This window comes from Ochotona princeps, chromosome 11 (assembly GCF_030435755.1).
Source record: "Ochotona princeps isolate mOchPri1 chromosome 11, mOchPri1.hap1, whole genome shotgun sequence".
NCBI lineage: Eukaryota > Metazoa > Chordata > Mammalia > Lagomorpha > Ochotonidae > Ochotona > Ochotona princeps.
This window is the reverse complement of record NC_080842.1, coordinates 43,758,043-43,784,548: the sequence shown is the minus strand read 5'-3', so window position 1 is coordinate 43,784,548 and position 26,506 is coordinate 43,758,043. Positions and strand designations below refer to the sequence as shown.

General features: G+C 44.8%; 1 protein-coding gene across 2 annotated transcripts in view; it reads left to right on the top strand.

The window, feature by feature from the left end:
• Positions 1-15,693: 15,693 nt before the first annotated feature.
• SLAIN2 (SLAIN motif family member 2) overlaps positions 15,694-26,506 on the top strand; it is a 74,686-nt gene continuing 63,873 nt past the window's right edge. The window contains exon 1 of one of the 2 annotated variants that reach the window (XM_058670132.1): positions 15,694-16,471. In XM_058670132.1, coding sequence (XP_058526115.1) covers positions 16,083-16,471 — 389 coding nt within the window. In that variant the 5' untranslated portion in view covers positions 15,694-16,082. The remainder of the gene's footprint in view (positions 16,472-26,506) is intronic. The other variant, XM_058670131.1, reaches the window with a different exon arrangement.

The window sequence follows — 26,506 nt, the reverse complement described above, 5'->3', positions numbered from 1 at the left end:
GTCAGAAATCTTTTGATTACAAACACCAGAAGCCCACTGAAGCCTAATAGGAGAGAGATACTTCATTATGCACGTTATGCACTCTCAGGAAACTGAAGTGCAAAATTTACTGGTACGTCTTAAGAAAGAGCTCAGCAGGGAGGATACAGGAAATCCAGGAATGTCACCATGTTCACAAGCCAAGATTTTGCCTGTTACTGTTTAGTGAATTTTAGCAAAAGACACGACATTGCTGTGTGCAGACAAAGGATAATACATTACTCACAATAGCAGTAGTGGTTTGAGTATTTGCCTTTTCTTTTTTTTTTTTTTTAAGATTTATTTATTTTATTACAAAGTCAGATATACAGAGAGGAGGAGAGACAGAGAGGAAGAGCTTCCTTCCGATGATTCACTCCCCAAGTGAGTGCAACAGCCGGTGGTGTTCCGATCCGGAGCCAGGAGCCAGGAACCTCTTCCAGGTCTCCCACACGGGTGCAGGGTCCCAAAGCTTTGGGCCATCCTCGACTGCTTTCCCAGGCCACAAGCAGGGAGCTGGATGGGAAGTGGAGCTGCCCATATGGGATCCTGGTTCTTTCAGGGTGAGGACTTTAGCCGCAAGGCCACAGTGCCGGGGCCGAGTATTTGCCTTTTCTCTGAGAAAGCCGCATGGGGCTTGACCACCCTGTGGTTGTGTTCTAGGTGAGAAATCCCAAGCTGAGAGAGCCCCAACGTTTTCTAATGGTGAGCAAGTAAGCCTGACATTTGCCTGAGGAGACATTGCCTTTATGTTTCTTTTGGATGATACATATCTGCTCTGTGCTTTTGAGGAAAACATTATCTCCATTACAAGGCTGTTGTCCACACAAACCTCCTTGGTAAGATAACCTGAGAAAGAAGTATCTTGCTCACAAAATGAGCTGAAATGCGCAAGATCCATGGAGAAACCTTGCCCAACCTGCAGGTGTAGAAGAAGAGGAAGAGAAAAATAGACAAAAAACATAGATGGTTGCCGTAAGTGCATCACTGGAACTTTCTAGAACAGTTAAGTAAGGCGATACATTTAGCACATTTTACAGAAGACATCATGTAATATCCATTCATTTTTATCTTAAGAAAACTCTATCATTAGAGTTCCTTTTCTTGAAAAAAATATCAATGTCTTTTTCTAATGGGTACTTCAAAAAGCAGAAAATGGAATTAAAACTTGTTTATCATGGTATAAAAATATCCAGATTCATGTAAGGTTTTGTCACAATACGCTTTTTTTTCAAGAACTTTTTGAAGAATCCTTATATGCCTGGATTCCAAAGAAATTTTGTATGAAAATAATCTCATCTTTTAATTCCAGTTTCCTCAAGCTTCTTTTAAAGATTTATTTATTATTTATTTAAGAGGCAGAGCTATAAAGTCATGGGTAGAGGCAAAGAAAAAAAAGGTATTGTCCATCAACTGGTTCACTCCCAAGTGGGTGAAATGGCTAGGCCAAAACAAGAACCAGGAATGCCACCTGGGTCTCCCATGTGGGTGATAGGGGCCCACGTGGGTCTCTCCTGTGGTTGACAGGGGCCCAAGTGGGCCTCCCACGTGGGTGACAGCAGCCGTCTTCCCAGGTGCATTAGAAGGGAGTTGTTTGTAAAACAAAGCAACTGGGACTGCAACCAGAGCTCCTGCGGCTTAACCCGTTGCACCACAACCCACCTCCTCCAAGAACTTTTTTTTTAAAGATACTTTCATTTTTATTGTAAAGTCAGATATACAGAGAGGAAGAGAGACAGAGAGAAAGATCTTCCATCTGTGGATTAACACCCAAAACGGCCACAACGGCCAGAGCTGAGCTGAGCCGATCTGAAAGCCAGCAGCCCAGAGCCTCTTCCAGGTCTCTCATGCAGGCGTAGGGTCCCGAGGCTTTGGACCGTCTTCCACTACTTTCCCGGGCCACAAGCAAGGAGCTAGATGGAAGGCGGGGTGGCTGGGATTAGAACCAGAGCCCATATAGCATATTGGTGTGTCTTAAGGCAAGGACTTTAACTGCTAGGCTACTGTGCTGGGCCCTCCAGGAACTTTTTGAAGCACAATTGTACAGTATTTTCACAACAGTGTATGTGAAGAACAACTTAAATTCCTGGCAATGACAGATTTGTTATAATGTTAAAGAACAACTTTTGGGCCCGACACAGTAGCCTGTAAGACAATAGTTTACATACTGAGAAAAATAATGAAAGAAAAGCAACTATACAGTTTCATATTCTTTTATTTGCTCATCAGAATGTGAAACACTATTGATTTCCCTTCACTATTGGAAAACTCAACCAGTATTTGGATAAGTATGTTTTAGTACCATGCTATTTAAAGCATGGAACCACTGGTGTGATAGGGCAAGAACAGAAATTGAAACTAAGCATCTAGAACTTTTATAGCAATATGATACGGCACTTTTCTAAATATTGAGTCTAATAATAAAAAAAATTAGACCTTAGTTTTATGTATGTCTTAAAAATTCGTTTTCTAGGAATTCATTCTTACTGAATTTGACCAAACTTCCATTCTCTCATAAATTGGAATTTAAAATAAGTAAATGTGTCCTTATCACAAATAGCTTTCGAAGCCCCATCTTAGTACAAAATCATTAGCAACAGTCATGTATCATTGCCAGCACTCTTTAAGTGGTTACTGAGTACAATAACAATATGGCAGGATTATGGGTTGCTCCTTCGACATGCTAGATTTATTGACTGTTATGAAGTTATTAGGAACCCAAAGTATGTCAGATGCCTGATGAAGTTGATGTGAAAACTCTGGTCCCTCGGCCCACGTTTCGTTTTGAATATACTGTAGGATTCTACTCATTTCTGATCCTGGCCTCAGTTTGTGGTCCTAATATTAGGTAGTCCAATATGTGAATCCAGTATTACGTCACCCAAGACTCGAATTGGAACACTGAGTGACTGAATGATTAGGTCACTGCAGGCACTTAAAATGTCAAGTTGTCACAACACCAAACCATGAGCCAACAGTAGGCTAATGGCAGGAAGGGAACACCAATACCATGAGTAAGCAGAGAGAATGAGGGGGACAAGTAGCAAATGACAACCCGCGAGACGAATCATGTCAAAGTAAAAGTCAGGGGCCCAGCATTTAGTTTAGTGGTTGGGAGGCTGTGTGGGTCACCTCTATCCCATAGCAGAGAGCACAGGTTCAAGTCCCCAGCTCCACTTCCAATTCTAGCCTCCTACTAATGTGCCTCCTGGGAAACAGCAGGTAATGGCTCATGTACTTGGTAGGGATCGAACCCAGGTTCCAGACTTTGGCCTGGCTCAGCTCTGGCAACTGCAGGTATTTGGATACAGAGCCAACAGGTGAAACAGCTCTTTCCATCCTGGCCTTTTCAAACAAAATAGTTTTTGAAATGCACACCAGGATCTTCCACTCATTTGGCTCAAACCCTAGTTTGTCTTCTCATTTCATTAAGAGTGGTGGTCTTCACAATGCCTATGAGGACTATAGAATCTTCCCTGCGTCTCTTGGATGTCAACTCCCATAATTTTCCTCCCTGCTCCAGTTCAGCCACATTGACCTTGACTTCCCTTGAACCTATACGCACCATTGCCTCAGGTTATTGGGGGGTGTGTGTGTGTGTGTGTGCGCGTGCTGTGCTCTCCCCAGTTGCTGGGCATGTTTACTTCATGTCATGACACAGGAGACTTTCCCTGCACATCCTGTTTAAATGTGCAACCTGCCCACACCCGTGCTGCTTACTCCCCTTGCCTGATTTACTTCTCTCCTTAACACTATTTCTAAGCCCTTTAAACTCTGTTCACTTTTCCCCTGTTTGGTGATCATTTGTACTGATTTTCACTTTATTCTCCATTGCTGCTTCTTCTTCTTTTTTTTTTTTTTTTACAAAGATGAGAGCATATATGTATATAGTTTGATATCCCTCTGAGTGTTTTACGCTTAAGGTTACATACTATAAATGCCATTCTGAGGGACCCAATAAAAATGAGCCCTGAGGCCTCCAGCACTTCATGTTGGATTCTCTCAAACAGTTCTTGCCCATATCCGATAGCTCACAGTACCTACAGTCAAGCATGTTGCTACAGCTCCATGGAAGATGTGGCAGCTACATTACCGTGCTCAGGAAGAACATCTGCTTCCTGCAGAGCTCACAGCCTTCAGGCTGAGTGCAGGGGAGTGGTTGGTCCTGTGTTTACATGCCTGGCCTGGACTCCAACGGACTACACCTGCTCCTGAAGGGGCCTGTGTGCAGCATGATGATGCAACACTGAAGGCATCAGGGGTGGAGACACAGAAAGGCGTCTCTTTTGTCTTCCCTATTGCAGGGTGAGGAAATTCATTCTCCCATGCAGCCTGCAAGTAGGCCTTTAAAAATACACTTCACTGCTATTGGGTAGTATGTATGTCCACACCCTCCTCTGGGATGATCACCATCAACACCACGATCTGCACAGTCAACAACTGGGGGCTTCCTCAGGAGCTGCCTATAAATGATACTATATCATAGTTTTGGTCCAATATTCAAGGATCCCAGAGATGCTGAAACTAACACATAGCAGCATGTGACTCAAGGCTGATTAAATACGTGACCACTCTGGAAATGGCTGCAGTGTCACTTAGCACAAGTGTGGACTGTAACTTGGGTGTGCCAGACTTGGCTAGATTCCAGCACCCACTGGTGATCGTGAGAACTAGGGTGTAGGATGGGCTGGGTTAGGTCTCTGCCCCTGTTGAGCCATACGTGAGTGGTGTCTGGGTGTGGACCAGGGTTGGCTGGGCTGCAACACCCACAGTAAGAACTGGAATGGGGGACGGCCAGTCAGGAAAGGTTATTGTTCTTGCTAGGACAGGCAGTAGACTAAGTAGGGCTGGCCCATGGAACCACCCATATGTGCGAGATCTGGGATTGGGAGAGGTTCTGATGGAGGACCTTGGGAAACTCTTCTGTCAGGACACAGTCCCTGCAGGTGAATGCAAGAACCATGATAGGGTTCAGTCTGGAGCAGGCCAGGTAATGATACCCACCAGCGTACACTTGGCACAGGTTGGGGGTGAGCCAGGCTGAGCCAGTTCATATCACCCGCTGGTGAATCTGAGCACCAGACTGAACTGTGGGTCAGGCCAGGTTGGGCTGTAATACCAGCCAGTTTATATTAGGGCTGGGACTGGGGGCTGTCTGGACTGGGCTAGGCTGTAGCCCCCACCAGCTGGAATTGTGGGTGGGCCGGGTAGGACAGACTAGCACCCACTGGCAAATGCTGAGGTGAGGCAGTCCATGCCAGACTTGGCTGCAGCACCCAACCAGCACAGGTAAGACCTAGGGAAGGAGGGAGCAAACCTGGTGGAGGTGGAGCTGCATGGGTCTTGCTGACTAGACCAACACTCCCACTAGAGAGCACGAGAGTTGGAATGGGGACAAACCAGACAGGGCAGGGCTACAACACTTGTTGGCCTCATGTGAGCTGGATCAGGGGAAAGCCAGGCTGGGTTGACTGTTCCTACTGGTACATGCATAAGCCAGAGTGGGTCAGGGTTGGTTGGGTTTGCTGCAGCATTAGCTGACAGATGCTAGCATGGGGGGCGGGGCAAATTCTGTCAAGCTAAACTGTAGAACCACCTGGAGAGTGCAAGATCCAGGAGTGGGAGTGGGCCCAGTAGGGAAACAGTGGGCACCTCCCTCTTGGGTTACCACTCTGACTAGTGAGCATGAGAACCAGGACTGGGGCAGGCATGGCTAGACAGTGAATGGCACCCACCAGCACGTGTGTGAGCTGGATAGTGGAGCTGACTGAGTTGAACTAGGCTTCAATACCCATTGACATGTATGAGAGCTGAATGGGATGTGGGACAGACTGGACTAGTCTGCTGTACATACTGGCAAGCATGGGAACCAGGGCAAGGGGGTGGGCCTGGTGGGGGTTATTGCAGGTTGCTCTGACTAGGCTGCAGCTCCCACTGAGGGCCAAGTATGTGGTGGGAAGGATCAGGCTGGGCTAAAACACCCATTGGTTGTGTAGAAGACAGGGTTAGAGACAAAACTGACCCAGCAATTGCAACCACCAGCATGTGCATAAACTGATTGAGGGGACAGACTGTACCAGTCCCTGTATTGGCAAGCACACACAAGAATCAGGTCTGGGATCACCTCAGATGAAGTTTCTTTGGGAATCCCCCCAACTGAATCACCGGACTCAGAACCCCAACCATGGACAGAATTGCAGGTTTCATGGTCTGACTGTGGAGTGCATGTGTCAGAGCTGTGCCTCCTCAGGGACTTAGACGGAGCAGTGGACAGCATATCCGGATGCTGATGAGGGATATGGCAGTACACTGGCGTCTGCAGGGGACACCTGGTACTATAACAGAGGATGAAGGACAGAACAAATTCAGCAACTACCCCAGCCATGTGTTGGCAGTGAATATCTGGGCAAAGGGAGACTCTAATGTGGACTATATCAACCAGTGGATTCTGGAGAGATTTCATCGTGCTTGGAGTGGCGATATCGGCAGTAATTCAGAACTGTTAAACTATCAAAACCTCTTGAGCAGGACCCTCAGAGCATGCCCCACATTGGAGACCCTGAGGTGGTGTCAGGTGGATGTCCTCCATCCCAGGGTACTGAGGCGTTTGGGAGGATGAATATGGCTTCTCCCCTCCCCCAGATACAGGAAGGAAAAAAAGAGAATGAGAAAATAATGGTCTCACCCACCTTCCTGTAGCCCTTGACCCTAAGCACCTCAATCAACTATGTAAAAATCATCTAAATAAATAAATAAATAAATAAATAAATAACTCTTTAAAAAAAAAAGCCAGTTGGAATAGCTCAAGTGATTTGGGAGTATTGAGGTGGTCGGGAAGGAAAAACAGGCAGAAAGTCATGCTGACAGAAGATGGAGCAGCTCTGTTGGAGTTGTGAGATACACCTCACGTGTAGGTGACCCACTGAGGTGAATCCTATCCCCTGGCAGCAGGGGACCCACCTGTGCCAGGCCCTGTTCATCTCCTCCCTGCCTTGCCTAGCACCTCCTCCTTTCGTCTCTAGGGTGCAGTGCAGAGGTGAAATGAGAGCTATGTGGTTTCCAGGAACTAAGGGCAGATCAAATGTGTTTACAATATGGTGGACCGTGTGGTGCAGCAGGAAGCCTTACAGATTGGGCCCTGGTCCAACAGATCTGGTTACCAATTTGTCCCAGTGCTAGAGACTTACAACCCTGTCAGCAAATAACATCCCTGATCCTTTCAATGCAACTGTTCCTCCTGCTTATCTGCTAGAAAGAGAATGGAAACTTGACTACGCACCACTATATGTTGTGACATTCACAAAGATTCACCCTCTTATCTAGCCTTGAACTCAGAACTCCTTGCTCTCATCTGTTTCACTGCTTTTTTTTTTTTTAAGATTTATTTATTTTTGTTGGAAAGTCAGATTTACAGAGAGAAGGAGAAACAGTGAAAAAATTTTTCCATCTGCTGATTCATTCCTCAAGTGGTCACAACAGACCAGAGTTGAGCCAATCCGAAGCCAGGAGCCAGGAACCTTCCCTGGGTCTCCCATGTGGGTACAAGATACCAAGGTCTTGGGCTGTCCCCCACCGCTTGGCCAGGCCACAAGCAGGGAGCCGGAAGGGGAGTAGAACAACTAGAACTAGAACTGGCGCCCGTATGGGATCCTGACGGATGCAAGGAAAGGACTTAGCCAATAGGCTACTGCACTGGGTCCTGAAAGTCACATTAAAGCTAAACTATTATTTGACTATTAGCCCAATAAAACAAGTTATTTGTTCTTGTTATATACATATATTATAACAAATTATATATGTGTATGTTTATGAACATACATGTTGCTTGCCAATGCATAAGATGGTATGTTGGAGCTTTTAATTGACTGGGATGATACTCTGCTGGCTCTGTCTTCAGACCAGAGAAGGTATACCTAAGAAGCCGTTGAACTTGACTGGACAATAAGATGCTGGACTCTGTTTGGTATATGCTTGCAATGAGGGAATCTCAACTGAACTTGAACTGTGGTTATGCAACAAGGTAGAGGAATCCACCATGGTGGGAGGGTTTGGGGAGGGGTGGGGAGAATCCCAGTACCTATGAAACTGTGTCACATAATACAGTGTAATTAATGAATAAAAAAATAATAATAATAAATAAAAAATAAAAAAAAGAAACTTTCATTAAGTCCTGTTTCCCCACATGTACACTTTGAATTTTGAAGTCAGATTCTAGTCTTCCTTGTTTCAGAACTCATTCACTTAGGATTCTTGCTATGCAATTCTTTTTTTTTTTAATAAAGATTTATTTATTTTTATTGGAAAGTCAGATATACAGAGAGGAGGAGAGACAGAGAGGAAGATCTTCCATCCGATGATTCATTCCCCAAGCGAGTGCAACGGCCAGTGCTGTGCCTATCTGAAGCCAGGAACCTGTAACCTCTTCCAGGTCTCCCACACGGGTGCAGGGTCCCAAGGCATTGGGCCGTCCTCAACTGCTTTCCCAGGCCACAAGCAGGGAGCTGGATGGGAAGTGGAGCTGCCAGGATTAGAACCAGCGCCCATATGGGATCCCGGGGCGTTGAAGGCGAGGACTTTAGCCGCTAGGCCATGCCGCCGGGCCTGCTATGCAATTCTGAACTTCAAATCTTGTTTTGTTGACTTCTTGTACTGTTGCCATGGGTAAGAAGTTCTTTTGCTGAAGCCTGCCCCAAAGAATTCCTAAAAGCTGGGCTCATCCACCAGTTTTGTCAGTGACACATTCAGATTCTTCTCAAGTAAATGGCCTCTTAGGGAGTCTTTGGAGCAAGAGATAGAGGAATTGCTTCTCTAAGACTCCAGTTGGTTCAGAGTCTTGGGTGCCAGAGATACAAGGGCATCATAACTGTAAAACCTTTTAGAATAAAAGGACTGGGGGCAGGAGCTGTAGTGTACCAGGCTAAGCTCTGCCTGTAGCACCAACACCACATACAGCAACTTGTTGAAATTCTAAAACGTAATAACCCACAAGTTCCCTGCATTATCCCCTCAAGCTCCACCCCAGGTGGTAGCTGCTTGAAGCAGGAATACTCTTAAGTATAAGAATGGGGAAGCCATGAAGATCAGGTGAATTTAGAGGTTATCAGCGTAGATTCTGAAGCCAAATAAGGTGGCATAAAGGATTATTTAATCTCTTTGTCTGTTTACAAAGCGGAGGTTATAATAGCAGCTACTTTAAAGGACTAGTTTGAACTTCCTGAAAAAAATTTCTTTTTCATTTAATTGAAAGGTACACTAAGGAAGAGAGAGAGAGAGAGAGAGAGAGAGAGAGAGAGAGAGAGAGAGAGAGAGAGAATGAGGTCTTTTATGCCCTGGTTCACTTCTGCAAAGCCTGGAACAGATAGGGCTGGGCCAGGCCTGAGCCAGAAGCCTACAACTCCATCTGTATCTCCTATGTGAGTAGCAGTGACCCAAGTACTTGAGCCATCACCTGCTGCTTCTCAGGCTGAACATTAGCAGGAAGCTGAATTAGTAGTGAAGTAGTTAGGAGTGGAACCAGGCATGTGAATATGGGATATGGGCATCCCAAGCTGCAGCTTAACAGTTATACCACAACCACTGCCCCTACTTTAAGTTTTAAATGAGTTAATACATGTCATAAAAGTGGCAAATAATTATGAGCTACCCATGTGGGTGGCAGAGATCCAAGTACATGAACCACCACCTGCTGCCTTCCAGGGTACACATCAGAGGGAATCGGAAACAGAAGCAGAGCAAGAGTTTGACCTAAGGTATTACAACATGGGGTCATAATGCAGTAAGGGGTTTCAATTTAGGAGGCCAAATGCCCACATACTGCTATTATTCTTATTGGATAAATTCAGACACTTCAGTATTTATAAAATTGAATCTCTATAGCACATATAACTTTGTATCCACAAGGATAACAAATACAAAATTGGGCAAATTGAATAGTTGATGGTATTCTTTATATTTGTGAAATACTCCAGGTGTATCATAAACATTCAGAAACAGAAATTTTCACAACTTCCTTGGTAGCTTCACTTACTTGAACCTAGCACAAGCCTCCATTTATAATCTATAGTCTCTATTGTATATCTGAATCAATACATAAAATAATGCATGTCAAACTCTAGATCATATTTCTGTGACCTAGTGACTGTAAAATTTCGGTTATTCCTAGCAAGCTTTCTCCCATCTTTGAGTTCCATACTTCATTGCACTTTCCCAATTTTACTATCCTGCTGATACACTGTTGAAATAAAAGAGGACACCAGTGTTTCTTAGCAATTCTGTCTTATAATCTGCCACCACAGAAAGAGGAGGGGGCAGCTATTACTTTATTTTGTGACAACACAGCAGCCGCCTAAGTTTAAAAAAACAGGGCCCTCCTATTCTGACCCACCGTCTCAACCTTGCATCAAAACACGCCACCAGCAGGGTGGTGATGAATGACCCTCTGGGCAGATGAACCTCTTAAGGAGATGGTGCCTGCATTCCATAACTATGAGATCTGACCAGTGAGGACTGAAAAAATTCCTGATCCAAATCCTGCCCCCTCTTCTTTTTTGTCCTCGAGATTTCAACTCACTTACATTCTTTCTTTCTCTTTCATTCTCTGTCTCTCTCCTTCCCTTCCTTCCTTTGTTTCCTTAAGATTCATTTATTTTTATTTGAAAGGCAGATGCACAGATAGAAGGAGAAACAGAGAAAGATCCTCTATCCACTGGTTCACTCCCCAAGTGGCTATGACAGCCAGAACTGAGCCCATCTGGAGTCAGAAGCCAGGAGCGTCTTCCGGGTCTCCCACCAGCGTGCAGGGATGCAAAGATTTGGGCTACCCTCTGCTGCTTTCCAGACCATAAGCTGCATGGAAAGTGGAGCAGCTGGGACAGAAACTAGAGCCCATATGGGATGCTAGTGCTGCAGGCAGAGGATTAGCCCATTGAACCACCTCATCAGCCCTCAGGATTTCTTACATGCCTAATCTTGAAAGTTCCTAGGATTTTGTGACAACAGTGAAGAAGAGGCCCCTTAATAAGCCAGAAAAAGGCACATCTGAAGCTGCTGAGGAAAGGGCCAGGAGGAAATGACTGGGCATGTGTGGCCCCCTGAAGATAAAATGGGTGGCCTGGATGGTAAAGGTTCTGTCAAAGAGTTTGAGACTTTTTAAGAAAATGAAAACATCTCTGCAACTGTCTAGTGATTTTAACTGACTTCGGGGGCATGCATTCATTCACAAACATGAATTCATTTGGGACTGCTAAATACCTTTAAGTCATTGAGTAATGGTTTTCACTGCAAATACTTTCAGTGGTTTGTAATATCTTCCACTCGGTCAGGAGTTTCACTAAGAGCTCACCTGCAAGCAGGAGCAAGTTATAAAAAGGGCCACACCTGCTTAGAAGAGAGGCAGCTCCTTCAGCCAGCAACAAAGTGAGCTTATCATAAAAGACAATACCTGGAAAGCTCGTGGAGATGACTGTGACGCATTGTTCATACACACCAGCTCTCTACTCCTTGTACCAACATAGCAGGACCTTTCAAAGTGACTTCTTTAAAAAGAAGTGCTAACATTTCTGAGTCATCAGAGAAGACAGAGTATTGTAGTACACAGAGTATTATTAACAACAAAGAGGAAGATCTTCGAGGATTTATGATAGAAAGAAAATATTTTTCTCCTGCTCTCAGCGAAAGCCTACAACTTCTTCCTCAATAATTCTGAGAGGCTGTAAAACATGATCTAGTTTTGAGTGTGACAAATAGAGTATGACATGCTCAAAGTCAGTTAAAATCACTCTTCTGGAAGAGGGAAACAGAAAATCAAGCATCCAAGATGATTAGGAGTGTCTACTTTAAAGATCTGAGATACACCCAATACACTCCCATGCACTTCTATGTGAGGAGGCATCACTTGACCTAATTCCATTCATTCACTTTGACAATCATTTCTTGGGCGCCTGCCACTGTTTTAAGTACTGAGGGTATAACAGTGAACGCTGTTTTCATGTAATTCACATTAAACTGGGGAGAGACAGGAAATACAGAAATGCATGTCTACAACAGGCTATGAGATGGGCGAGGACAGAGGTGTCACTTGAGGGGGGGCAGTAATTACGAGGACAGTGAACCCAGTTGATATTTGCCTGGGGACCAGTGTGAAGTGAGGGAGTCAGTCATGCCACAGGAAGGAGGAAGAACAGCTCCCGGTAGCAGGAAGAGAGAGGGCAAAGCTCTTAATGGGGAAACAAAATGGCTTGTTTGGAAAAACATCAAGCAGGCCAGTGTGAGGTGGGAAGAACTGTAGCCAGGTAGTGGCAGTCAGCGAGGTACTTGAAGAAGCGCCAAAGTATGCAGAGCCTTATTTGCCAGGGAAAGGTCTTTACAGCTGAAGTAGCTGGGAAGCAACTAGAGGCTTTTAAGGAGAGAAGTAATTTAGAATATATGTTACACAAAGGATCCCCTGGTCATCGCTGCTGACACAACCGACAATAAGCAGCCAAGCAAAACAGTGCACTAGGGGTGCTGCAGTAACCCAGGCAAGACTGGGCACCTTGAACTAGAGTTGTAGCAGTGGAAGTGATGGTAAGTATTCAGACATGATTGTCAATGTAGAACCAGCAGAATGTGCTTTAGGGATCAATTTGGTTTATTTAGGAGTAGGAAGTGTCCCAACATCTTTGGCCAGAGTTTAGGAATTTAAGGGTGTGTGTGTGTGTGTGTGTGTGTGTGTGTGTGTGTGTGTATGAGAGATTAAGGGACAACAAATTGAAAGTCAAGAATCATGTTCATAGTACAGCTGGAATTCACTGTATTATGATTCTCAATTCACTGTTCCACATCACAACAAACCCTCCATTAGCGCTGTTCATAACAGCGTTTGACCTATTCTTTTTTTTTTTAAGATTTATTTTTATTACAAAGTCAGATGTACAGAGGAGGAGAGACAGAGAGGAAAATCTTCCGTCCGATGATTCACTCCCCAAGTGAGCCACAACGGGCCGGTGCGTGCCGATCCGAAGCTGGGAACCAGGAACCTCTTCTGGGCCTCCCACATGGGTGCAGGGTCCCAAAGCTTTGGGCCGTCCTCGACTGCCTTCCCAGGCCACAAGCAGGGAGCTGGATGGGAAGTGGAGCTGCCGGGATTAGAACCGGCACCCATATGGGATCCCGGGGCGTTCAAGGCGAGGACTTTAGCCACTAGGCCATGGCGCCGGGCCCTGAACTATTCTTTTAAGGAAGGTATTTGAAGGGCTCGCTTTAAAAGAACTGCCAAGTGGCAGTCTATTTCCTCATCATTAAATGCAATTCAAAACTGCTATCTGTGAGTGTGACGTAGTCAAAAATTTTAATCCTGTGGTGACAAGTTCAGATGTGTCAGAAACAGCAGTGGTATTTAGATGTGCATTATGCAGATAATACACATTATTTCAAATTCATATGTTTAGCAAATTCTTTGACTAAGTTTGCATAGTTAGGATAGCAATCTACTTGAAGTGTACAAACAGAAATGAAAAAGACTGCTTTTCCCTGGCTTCTCTGCCCACATTCCATTACTGTTAGGCCTCACCTCTCCTGAAACTCTTGGAAAGTATGTACACTAGAAATACAAAGCATCTTAGCATTAACATCTTTTCTGTCCTACCCAAGCAGTGAACAGAGAGTAAGGAATCCAGGCATGCAGGGGCCATGCTCAGGGGCTACCTGTCCTCGGAGTCTGTCTGCAGGAAGGCAGAGAGCAAGCAGGTGCTGGGGAGGGCAAGAGTCGGAGTGCCAGAGTGAAGGAAGCACGTGACTAAGACACTGCGCCTCTCCGTCTCAGGGGCTTTTATGGGGACTTGCTAGGTGAATGGTTACACAACAATACGATACCAAGCCCTCTCAGGTTCCAGGTGATGATAGGTGAGTGTCACAGGCAGGCGGAAGGGAACACCTACGTGGTGGGGTGTGTGGCTTCCAAGCTTGTGACCCTGAACTAGCTGCCTACCCCACCACAGAACTCCTGATCAAGTGCCAAAGCCAGCAGAATAATCAGATGTTAGTGGAGCTGTCAGGAAAAGGTTTGTGTTTCTGACAGATGATGACGAATTTCAAGAGGACAAAAGAGGGGCCGTTGCAGAGGCACGGTGGGCTAATCTTCCGCTGGTGGCACCAGCTTCCCATACGGATGCAGGTTCTAAAACCGGCTGCTCCACTTCTCATCCAGCTCCCTGCTTGTGGCCTGGGAAGCACTGGAGGGTGGCCCAAAGCCTTGGGTCCCTGCACCCACATGGGTGATCTGGAAGAAGTTCTCGGCTCCCAGCTTTCAACTGGTCCAACTCTGGCCACTGCAGCCATTTTGAGGAGTGAACAAGTAGATGGAAGATCTCTCTTTTCGTACTTCTTCTTTCTTTTTAAAGAGTTACTTATTTTTTTTCTATTGGGAAGTCAGATTTATAGAGAGAAGATCTTCTATCCGATTCACTCTCCAAGTGCCCACAATGGCCGGTGCTGTGCCGATCTGAAGCTGGGAACCAGGAACCTCTTCCAGGTCTCCCACCGTGGGTGCAGGATCCCGAGGCTTTGGGCTGTCCTTGACTGCTTTCCCAGGCCACAAGCAGGGAGCTGGATGGGAAGTGAAGCTGCCAGGACATGAACCAACACCCACATGGGATCCCAGAGCATGCAAGGAGAGAACTTTAGCCACTATGCTACTGCACTGAGCCCTCTATAACTTTCAAAGGAATGAATGAATAAATAAATACATAAACCGTAAAAAAGAAAACAAACAAGATTTGTCAGGTAGGAAATTCTAGGCAAAGAAAACATGTGGCAAAAATGCTACAGAGTAGAATTTAGTCCACACCCAGAGATGGCAGGGCTGGATCCTTGATTGCTCAGGGTGGAGGAGGCAATTAAAGGGAAACTACATAGGCAAGCCAGGGAGTTGACTGACGCTGGAAGGGCAATGAGCCTGACTGGTTTTGTTGTGTGTCAAATGATACACAATCAGGTGCCACTGAAGGCAGTTTTGTATCCATACATCTCTCAGCATTCTTCAGAGTCTTTAAATGTTTCTGAAGTATTTTCAGAGGCAGCTTTTTAAAGTTGAGACGCACAGGGCAAATGTTTTCCCCAGAACTGTGCATCAATTAACCCAGACGGCAGGGAGAGGTGTGGTGTGGTTTTCTAGCCTGTGGTTACCTGTGGTTCTAGCGTGCTGTGCACTTTGAGCCAGGAAAACTGTGTTTAAGCGGTGAGATAATTCCTTGAAAAAAGAGTTTAGTATGGCGTTTGGCCTGCAGTAAGCACTTAACAAATTACAGTTTATGATTTTCCCCTGAGACCTCTCGCAACCTGTTAGGATTGAGGGCTTTCGTTTTCAGGAGGAGGAAGAAAAGGGCCACAGACTGTTTCTGACGCTGCTGCCAGTCCCAACAATCCCCTATCTCGGCCAGGCAAATATGACTACATATTTGCTGAACCAACAGATGCAGAATCCCTGTCTCCGGCCCACGCATGGACCTGTCCCTCGTGGGTCAGGAAAGGCCCGCAAGTTCCAAGTGCGGTGTTTGGGAGCGGAAGGCACACTTCGCGCCGCTCAGGCTGGTCCCACGGTCCGCCTCGTCCGCCGCCAACCTCATCTCCCACCCGCGGCGACCGCCACTCCCCGGACTAGCCAGGCTGCGCCCCTCCCTCGCTGCGGCCGCGTCCCCGCCCCTTCCGGCGGAGGCCCCGCCCTGCCGCGAGCCGGGCGCCCGGTGCTCTCAGAGGCCGGCGGCATCCTCCCCCAGCGCCCGACGCTCTGAGGTCACCGACTGGGCCGGAGTGCAGGGGGCGGAGGGACAGAGGGAAGATGGCGGCAGAGGCCGGATATTGGCGCCGCCTCCCCCACTTCTGGAGCCGGCGCAGATGAGGCGGCTCGGCTGGAGCCAGCGGTGCTTGGGAACCCGAGCTGGGGAGACCCTGGCGGTGGAGCCTGGGCCTGCTCTATGCCGGCGCCTCGGCTAGAGTGAGCGGCGGCGGCGGCGCCTCTTTCCTCGGGCTCCTTCCCTGTGGCTGTGAGGCCGAGCGAGCGGCCGGGCGGCGGAGGCGACGGGGCAGGGATGGAGGACGTTAACTCTAACGTGAACGCGGACCAGGAGGTGCGGAAGCTGCAGGAGCTTGTGAAGAAGCTGGAGAAGCAGAACGAACAGCTGAGGAGCCGCTCGGGGGCCGTGCAGGGCGCAGGCCCTCTCGGGCCCGGCAGCCCGATCCGGGCGGGCGCGTCCACTCCCTCCTCGGGCGCGGCGTCCCCTCGGGGCTTCCCCCTGGGCCTGGGCGCCAAGTCGGCCGGCGGGGCCGGCTCGGGCCCGAGGCGGACGAGCGGCGAGGAGCTGCGAGACGCCAGCTCGCTGCTGGCGGCGGGCGAGGGCGGCTTGCTGGACGAGGTGGAGCCGCTGCGGCCCGAGGAGCTGGAGCGCCTGTCAGGCTGGGAGGAGGAGGAGGAGAGCTGGTGAGCGCGGGGCGCCCGAGCTGGGCGGGGACGGGCCGGGGGCGGAGGTGCGCGTCCCGAGGGTCCCGGTGGGAGGACGTGTGGCATTGTGTGGCGCCGGGTGGGAGGTGGTGGGGGAGAACTCGTGGTTTCCTTGCTTTGCCGTGGGAAGGTCAGCTGGAGTTGGGGCGTGCGCAGGGAAAGGGGAGCGTGACTGCTTCTTGCGGGTTATTGGACCTTCTGGGTCCTGGACGAGGTGGGGCTCTGTGGGGTCGGCACAGCTCGGGCAGGGCTGGCTGGTCGCCGTGGGAGGAGTCGGAGAGAGGGGGAACTGTTTTGTAGGAAAGAGACCTTGCTTTTGGACAGTGATAACCTAGGCTTTCGGAGGGTGACCTGGGCATTTCGGATGTCGGGAAAGGGTCCGCCGGTGGAGACGTCCTCGGGCGCCCGGAGACTGTCCAGTGTTGTCTGCGTGTGTGTTGCTGGCAGGGTCTGGGAGCTGTGTGTATGGGGGATACGACTCTGGCGGGGCTCGGGACCCGCTCCTGGGTACGAGGGTGCAGGTGGCGTTGTGGGGAGAGGGCAGAGGATGGGGCTGCTTTGTGTAGAGAGGCAGGAGCGAAGCAGGAGCCCTGGCTCGCTCTCTCATTTTAAAACAAGTATTGACTCGCATTTTTTCGAAGCTGTGGAGTGACAGCCCATTCTTGCATTTCTCTGCCATCCTGGGGGCAGAGCGGAAGAGTCCTGTGTTGCTGTCTAAAAGTGTCGGTAACATCGTGGTGAACCACCTGATGAAATTGTGACCCACAGTTTTACGTTCATCAATGAGAAAAACATGAAGTTTCTCCCTCATTTTATTGTTACCCAATAAAGATGTCAGTGGGAAGTTCTTTCTCTTATTCCATCCTCTTTAAAGTTTTAACTCTTAGCTAAAATGTCTCCATTCTGTGAAATTGACACTTCTGACTTAGATTGAGAGCCTCCCAGGAGCCCTGGAAGGGGTGGGGCTGGTTGGCAGGGTACTGAGATAGTTCAGAGTTTTGCCTGGATTCAGTCCCTGACTTTGTCACTTACCAGCTGCTGCATGACCTTGTACGGGTTCTTCTGAGGTTCATTTTTCTTCCCCCACTTGCTTCGTGATGGAAAAGGTAATAGTTCTTATCTCTTTGGAGTTGGGAAGGTGGAATGGGATAGTGTGTGTGTGTGTGCTTTGAGAACCCTGGGCCAAGGTGTTTACGAGACACCAACGTTAGTTATTATTTTTAAGCCTGGTTATTTAAATATATATTTAGTGAACTCTTATGTCACAGGAGAGTGTGCAAACTCTCGAGTGTTGATCTCTGCATGAGTCAGGGTTTTGTGAAAAGCCAAGTGTAACTAACACAAATGAGCTAGGGTGTCTACCCTGACTTAGAACACCAGAAGCACTGACCGTGCTCAAACTGGGAAGGAAACAGTAGCCCGCAGTAGTTGGGGCAAAGTTTGAGTGAGTAGCTTTGGGGTGGAGTTGGGGAAAGAATAGAAAGGACATTTTGTGCTCTGGCAGCTGCAAAGAGTTGTTCGTAACTCCTAGCTAGGAAGATTTAAATGATAGAGGTCCTCTTGAATATAATCATTTTAAATCTCCATTTCACCGCATGTTTCCTAACATATTAGGACTGACCATGGTAGTCACAGTTTTTGTGTAAGTGTAGAATCACATCCTCTCTCTCTAAGGAATGCTGAGCAGGTATGCGCTTTAAAGGAACCCCGAGTCATCTCAGTAGGATCACCTCTTCCAAGTGATGCTGATAGCGAAGCTCTAATAGTGAGACTTTGCTGCACTCATCAACATGGACTGCACTTGGAGAAGTCTATTACTGCTTCAGTTTCTGAGCATACTTTTATGAAGGTGAAGCGAGTCTTTGATATTATGTCAGAAATTTCTTTTGACCAGATCCCTGCTTACTAACGTGGTCTTGGCTCCATGTCTTAATATTAATATTGTAGAAATCATAGTTTTTCCGTGAAAAGATTTATATGAATTGCAAGTTTGATAAATCATTGAAAATATGTTGTGTATATATTTGATGGGTAAGTTGAAAGGTGTAGCTGTCAGTAGCAGACAGGTTTATAGTCTTAGGAGTTGTTTCTTTTGTAGCAAGCCCAAAAAAAACCCCAAAACAAATAACACTATCTTCTGTAATTTCTGTCTAGTTCATCTTTTTCGTGTGGAAGACGTGTTTTTCCCCAGCTGTTTACACCACAAAATGCTAGTTTTGAAGGTGTCACTAGTTTTGAAGGTGTTCTGGGGTTACACAAATAAATGAAAAACTGGGTTCAGCACAAATTAATTAAAAAAATTTTTTGTGAAATGCAAATGCATACTGCAAATGTGTATGGATTGCTAACTGCACTTAGTCGATCTTTTTTTTGAGTGGGGCACTTTTTTCCCTGTGTTTTATAACTTTTTTTTTTTAAATAATCTTACATAGTTGATTAGGATACAAAGGGTCAAGGGCTACAGCAAAGTGGCTGATATCATCATCCTCCCCCCCCATCTGGGGTCAGAGAAGAATCGGGGAGAAGCCCCACCCAGCCTCCCACCTTGTTGCTCTTTTTAAGTGTTCATCTCTGAGCGTGAGTCAGTTACAGTTTTGTTGCAAGCCAAGTTGCAGACATGTAAGCTAGGATGTATGCTCTGACTTGCCAGAGGAGTGATGGAAGAACAATACTGAGAAACTAGTGTCTTATAGACGTGCTTGGAAGAAATGATGTTCTGCAGTAGTGGTTTTCATACTGTTATTTTTTTTGTCCTCAGCTAAATGATATCCGGTATGTTCAACATTGTAACCCAATACATATGTGTGTAACTGAAGAAAGTTTTACAAATGGGGATTATTTTTACTGACCTAGTACACTCTAATTTTTCACTTCTAATAAAGTAGAAAAAAAATGGTTACCATCCGTTAAACTGATTCTGTGACCCATTTAATGCAGGGGTAAGGAGCATCCAGCCCTAATGTAGTGCAGGAAATCATTTGGTCAGGCTCTGCCCAGGCAGCCACAGGTTTGATACATCTAAGGCAGGCTAATAATTTTAGTGTGATGTGCAAAGGACTGTGTGAACATCCAAATGGCACTTGAAAGAAAAAAGGTTCTCTACTATTTCATGATCAGTGGGTTGCAAAAATAACGTTCTGGAGTAACTCGAGGAACTAGGCAAGGACTCTCACATTGTGCATCTCAGTGTGTCATTATACGAGGCTGATGTTTGGTTATTTTGTTTTTTTATACATTTATGAGATAGTATCTTTTCCTAAATAAGGGGACAATACCTGTATAAACATTAAAGAACATATAGTAGTAACTAATGTAAGAGGAATTTGAATCCAGCTCTTTAAACATCAAAAACTTAGGCAGTTATCACTATTTTGCATTCTCAGGTGTAATCCCTTTTCCAGATAAGTGGTCCTTGCACACTTGTACTGTCACATGCCATATAATCTCTTCTTACCACACAGCATTTTCTTCTCCAGAGTGTGTGGCTCTGGCTTATCATTTTTTAGGTAATGTGACTTTCTGATACTTCAATCACACCTTTTTTTTGTTTTTGTTTTTAAACTCTAGATGCTCTTTGTTTTTAGTGGCATGATACCCCAGAACTGTAATCAGCATTTTAAATCATACTCAACCAGATGGAGTGTAGTAGGTACACCTTGCTTGTGCTTTTAAATGCTGCTGTTTTAAAATATCAGTAACATTCATGGCCCGGCCCAGTAACCTACTGGTTAGAGTCCTTGCCTTGCACATGGCAGGATCCCATGGTTCTAATCCTGGTGGCTTTACTTCCCATCTAGCTCCCAGCTTGTGGCCTGGGAAAGCAGTAGAGGATGGCCCAACACCTTGGGACCCTGCACCCGTGTGGGAGACCTGGAAGAGGCTCCTGGCTTCAGATTGGCTGAATTCTAGCCATTGTGGCCACTTGGGAAGTGAATCATCGGATGGAAGATCTTTCTCTCTTTCTCTCTGTATATCTGACTTTCCAACAAAAATAAATAAATTAAAAAGAAAATATATCAGTAACATTCAGATATCTTAAAATGCTTTCTTTTGGAGCTAGCATTGTGATTTTGCATCGTAAGCTACCAGCATCCCATATAGGTACTAGTTCAGGTCCTGGCTGCCCCACTTTTGATCCAGCTCCCTGCTAATGTGCCTGGGAAAGAAGCAGAAGATGGCCCAAGTGCTTGGCCCTTTGTACTCATGTGGGAGATCCTGGGGAAGCTCCTGGCTTCCTACAAGCCCAACATCAACTGCTGTGGCTATTTGTGGAATAAATCAGTGGATAGAAGATGTTTCTCTTTTAACTGTGTCTTTCAAATCTTTAAAAAAAAAATTGGTAAATTGCCTACAACATGCTGAAGCTGGGAGTCAGGAACTCAGTCTGGGTCTCCTTGTGGGTGACATGGACCCAAGTGCCTGAGCCATCCCCTGCTGCCTCCCAGGATGCACGTTAGCAGGAGGCTGGAATTGGGAACAGAACTGGACACAGACCCGGTCACTGTGTTACAGATTTCTAACTGCTGAGCCAAATGCCCTGCTTCTGAAATCTCTTGAATGTTCATCACTACCAGTTAGGCTTCTTCACTTAGGCTCGATAGGAGCCAGTACTATCAATTTCTTCCCCATATTCTTTATTCACAAGTTGTTAATCGGAGTCTCACATCTAAGGTTTACAAATTCTTTTTTTTTAGTCTTTAGACATTTAATTTTACCTCTTTTCCCTGATGTTTTGGCCGTCTTCATCATCTTCATATTTGGTAGACATACCTACTAGGGCTTAATGCAGTTGTTGATAAAAGTTTTCTAATGACTACATATTCTGAAGTCTGGAAACGTAACTCTGGATTCCTTCCGGATATATAACAATCCATGGATCAACACATAGTAATGGTTGTTCAGTGATAATTAGTTCTACTTACTGTTGGGCCATAATGACATTTTAATGGATATTATTAAAGATTTTGCTAAATAGTACATATAGAGTTTTGCCTAAAATAAAATAGATTTTGAAATAGAATTTTTAAAATAGGAATTACAGTTTCTTTGGTTTGATTTGTTCATGGTGAACCCTTTGTTAAGGGATCAGATAATCTATTTAATTGAATTACGCAAACAATCAGTTTGGAATTTCTACATACTGATTTTTTTCTTTCAAAATTATTATCTTTCCTCCTAGCCACACTTTTGATCCTGCACTTGGTAGAAATGATTTGGTGATAAAATTTGTGTTGTTCAAAGAAACCTTAGAACCGGATAGGTCAGCGTGGACTCACATATACCTTACTAGGTAGGACACAAAGATTAGTTACTCCTAACTAAAATATTGAAGATTTCTGTGCACACCCCTCCTAAAACTGTTCTGCACCTCAACTGTTGACATGTTAACATGCCTTGTTAGAGTTATAAGCCAGTTTAGACTATCCTAAAATCTGCCAAGTTCAGCAAAATTATGCTTCAACACTATAAACTGCTAAATACTAAAATGAAATAGACACGAGACACCTGAATAGTACCCTGTAGCCATTTTAAGTTGTATAGAAGCCGGTTGTATGTAAACTAAAATTGAAATGTCAATGAAGTAGTCACAGGATGTGGTTAAGAACTTGCATTTTTAAACATATTGGTTACTCAATACCATGTCAATTAATTCCATAATATTGTAAATTATTATTGATGTTATGTTGGGGCTTTTAATTGATTGGAATGAGATTCTGCCAGCTCTGCCTTCAAACCAGAGATGGTCTCCCCAAGAAACCATTGACTTTATCTGGACAATAAGATGCTGGACTCTTAAAAATAAATTTGTGTTGTTTTCCATCATTTTGAGGTACATTTCAGGCTACATTCTGGCTTACTGTTCATCAGTTTCTCTAATTTGAACTTGAGTATCTTTTGAAGAATGTTCTACCTTGAGCATTTGAAAAACTACAGATGCTGAAGAGTTCATTCTTTTCTCTTTGACCTAATATTCATTGCAGATTTTGTTTCAATGTGACTTTCCCTTTTTTGTACTAATGCTCTCTAATATTTTCTTTGTTGTTTTTCTTTGTTGAGATAAATTATGTACCATAAAATTCAGTGACTTTTTGTTACGTTCATGAAGTTTGGCAGTCCTGACTTCTTTTTTGTTTTAATATGTTTTAATTAAAAAATTTTTTTTCAGAGATTTATTTTATTTTCATTGGAAAGTCAGAGATGAGGAGAGACAGAGAGGAAGATTTTCTGTTTGCTAATTCATTCCCCAAGTGGCCGCAATGGCCGGAGCTGCGCCAATCCGAAGTCAAGAGCCAGGAGCCTCTTCCGGGTCTCCCACCTGGGTGCAGGGTCCCAAGGTGACTGCTTTCCCAGGCCACAAGCCAGGAGCCATGATGAAAGTGGAGCGACTTGGACATGAACCAGCGTCCACATGGATCCTGAGTGTACAAGGCGAGGATTTTAGCCTTTAGACTCCTGAGCCAGGCCACTGACTGCTTTCGAATTCCAGGACATTTTCATCATCCCCCAAAGAAGCGTTCGTGGTCATTCCTTATTTCCCTGTCTCTCCATCTGCTTTCTGTGTCTATCACATTGCCTATTCTGATCTTGTATGTAAATGAAATCTCACAATATGTGACTACCTGTGTCTGTCTTCTTTTATTTAGCATGATTTTGAGGTTTATGCATGTTTTAGCATATGCTAGAACATTCCGTTTTATTTTTTCATTCCTTTGTACATCTGAACAATATGCCATTGTGTGTACTTACTACATTTTATTTATCTATTCAACAACTGACAAGCATTTGGGTTGATAACACCTTTTGGTTGTTAGCAGCAGTGCTGCTGTGCAAGTATATGTGCTGAAATTTTAAAATGAACTTACATTTTCATTCTTCTTGGGTTTGTGCTGAGGAGTAGAGTTATTTCAAATGGTAAGTCTGTGTTCATCTTTTTGAGAAACTGTCAGGCTGTTAATTTCTACGAAATTTCATGTTTCCACAAGCAATGTATGTATGAGGGGTCTAATTTCTCTACAACTTGTTCATCTTTTTTATTATAGCCATGCTATTAATATCTTCCTGTGATTTTGATTTGCCTTTCCCTAATGACGGTGAACTTTTTGTATGATATTTATTGGCCGTTTGTACATCTTTGGAGGAATGTCTTCAGACTCCGCCTGTTTTCTGAATGAGTTATTTAGTGAGGTTTTTTTAATGAGAGTATTAAATTGTTTTAATTTTATTTTTGATAATTTCAAAATTAGAATTAATTTGGGAAGGGTGAAGGGCCAGAGGAAAGTGGGAGAGGTAATTGTTTCCACATTCTCTTTTTACCTTCCTGTATCTGGAGGAAGGGGAGAGACAAGAGCAAAAACCACACCCAACCTCCCAGCCCCCCATGCCTGCTGGGAGGGGCCGGCCACTAATGCCATCCCAGGGTCCCCAGTGTCGGGCATGCTACGAGGTTCGCACTCAAGTGGTTTCGGTAGTTTAACTGTTCAGAATTCCTGTAGATCTTGCTACTCCAAGCATGATGAAATCCCTGCAAAAGAGAGTATTGTTAAGTTTTAAAGAGTTTTTAGAATATTTGAATACTGATCCCATTTGAAACTTATAATTTGCAAGTGTTTTCCCTCATAATACGTGTTGTCTTTTCACTTGATAAAATCCTTTGAAGCATGAAGTTATTATAGTTTGAAGCCCATTTACTTGATCAATTTATGTGTGTTTTGTTTTTTGTTACTTGTGCTTTTGGTATTATATTTAAGAAACCAGTGCCTAACCGAAGATCATAAAGTTTGTTTTTCCTTAGCTCTATATTGAGACCTTGGAGAGGGGTAAAGATATTTGCTGGTTTACTCCTCAAAGCCTAAAGCCCAAAACTCAGTCTGGGTTTTCTACCTGAGTGATAAGGACTCATGCTCTTGAGCTATCAGCTGCTGCCTCCTAAAATGTGCGTTAGCAGGAAACTGGAATCAAAAGTAGAGCCAGGATTTAGAACCAGTCAGACACGGAGTTTGAGGATTCCAAGTGGCATCCCAATTTCTATGCCAAATGTCTACCCCTAAATTATGATTATTTATTTAAAATACACAAGAGGCTGCTGCTATGGTTCATTGGCTTGGAATAGCATGTGTAACATAGGTATCCCATAAGAACAGCAGTTCAAATCCCAGCTCTTCCATTTCTCATCCAGCTCCTTGTTGATGTGCCTGAAAGTAGCTTGAGAGGGCCCCAGGAGTTGGACTTCGGCCACCCATGTGGGAGACCCAAATAGAGTTCCTGGTCTTGGCTTTATTGCAGTCATTTGGCAGAAGTCAATCAACAGATAGAAAATTCAGTCTTTCCCTCTCTCTTTGTAACTCTTTTTTTTTTTAAACATTTATTCATTTTATTACAGCCAGATATACAGAGAGAGGAGGAGAGACAGAGAGGAAGATCTTCGTCCGATGATTCACTCCCCAAGTGAACCGCAATGGGCCAATGCGTGCCGATCCAAAGCCAGGAACCTGGAACCTCTTCCGGGTCTCCCACGCGGGTGCAGGGTCCCAAGGCATTGGGCCGTCCTCAACTGCTTTCCCAGGCCACAAGCAGGGAGCTGGATGGGAAGTGGAGCTGCCGGGATTAGAACCGGCGCCCATATGGGATCCCGGGACTTTCAAGGCGAGGACTTTAGCCGCTAGGCCACGCCTCTGGGCCCTCTCTTTGTAACTCTTTCAAATAAATAAGACTTTGGAAAATAAAATGTAGGGCCCAGCACTGTCGCTCATTGCCTGTGATCCTAGCCTTGCACACGCTGGGCTCCTACAGGGGCGCTGGTTCATGTCGTGGCCTCTTCACTTTCCTTCCAGGTTCTTGCTTTCAGTCTGGGAAAGCAGTGAAGGACAGCCCAAGGCCTTGGAACCCAGCAGCTGTATAGGAGACCTGGAGGAGGCTCCTGGCTTCGGCTCGGTTCAGCTCTGGCTGTTGTGACCACTTGACGAGTGAATCAGTGAATGGAAGATCTCTGTCTTTCCTTCTCTCTATATATCTGACTTTCCAATAAAAATAAAATAAATCTTTAAGAAATAAAATAAAGTGTAACATAAAAAACTGACCATGTTAGTTTTTTTAAATTTATACGTCAATTGCAGTAAGTTAACTTAGATATTGTGCAACCCTTACCACTATCGACATCTGAAACCTGTTGGTCTCCCAAATTGAAAAATTCCCCACATCCTGTCTTCCTAGCCCCGGAAATCACCATTTTAGTTTGTTTTTTAATAGGTAGAAGCATATAATAGATATCCCTTTTAGATTGGCTTATTTTACTTAATGTTTTCAAGATTCATTCATGTTATGTGTCAGAATTTTTATTTTTTATAAGTTTCTAAAGTTTTAGTTGTTCATCCATTGATGGACACTTGCATTGCTTCTGCTTCTTGGCTATTGGGAATAATACTGCCATTAACAAGGAAGTACAGATACAGGTTCAAATGCCTACTTTCATTCCTTTGAATATTACCCAGAAGTGGAATTGCTGGGTCATATGGTAAATCTATATTATATTTTTTGAGGAACTGCCATACTATTTTGTTTTTAAGATTTATTTTTTTATTTGAAAGGCAGAGTTCCAGGGAGAGGGAAAAACAAATAGATCTTCCATTCCACTGATTCACTCCCAAAATGACCACAATGGCTGGCACTATACTATTTTCTTTAAGAGCTGCATTATTTTTGTACGTTCATGTCAACATTTGCTTTGATTCATTTTGGGTTATTTCCTAGTGAAAGGATAGAGTTGAATTTCATTCTTCTTGCATGTGAGTAAACAGTTGTACAGTACATTTTAAAGTAATTAAATTTTGAATTTAGTGCATTTACTTTTGAGTTGTATGGTAAGTTTGTAAGTTTCTGTAAAAGAAATCTAGAATTTAATGGGGTTATATTGAATCTGTAGATCCACTTAGAGATTTCAGTGATTTTTGAAATCTTACCAATACTGATCCCTTCAATCTGTGGTTCTTGGGTGCTCATTCATATAGATATTCTTTG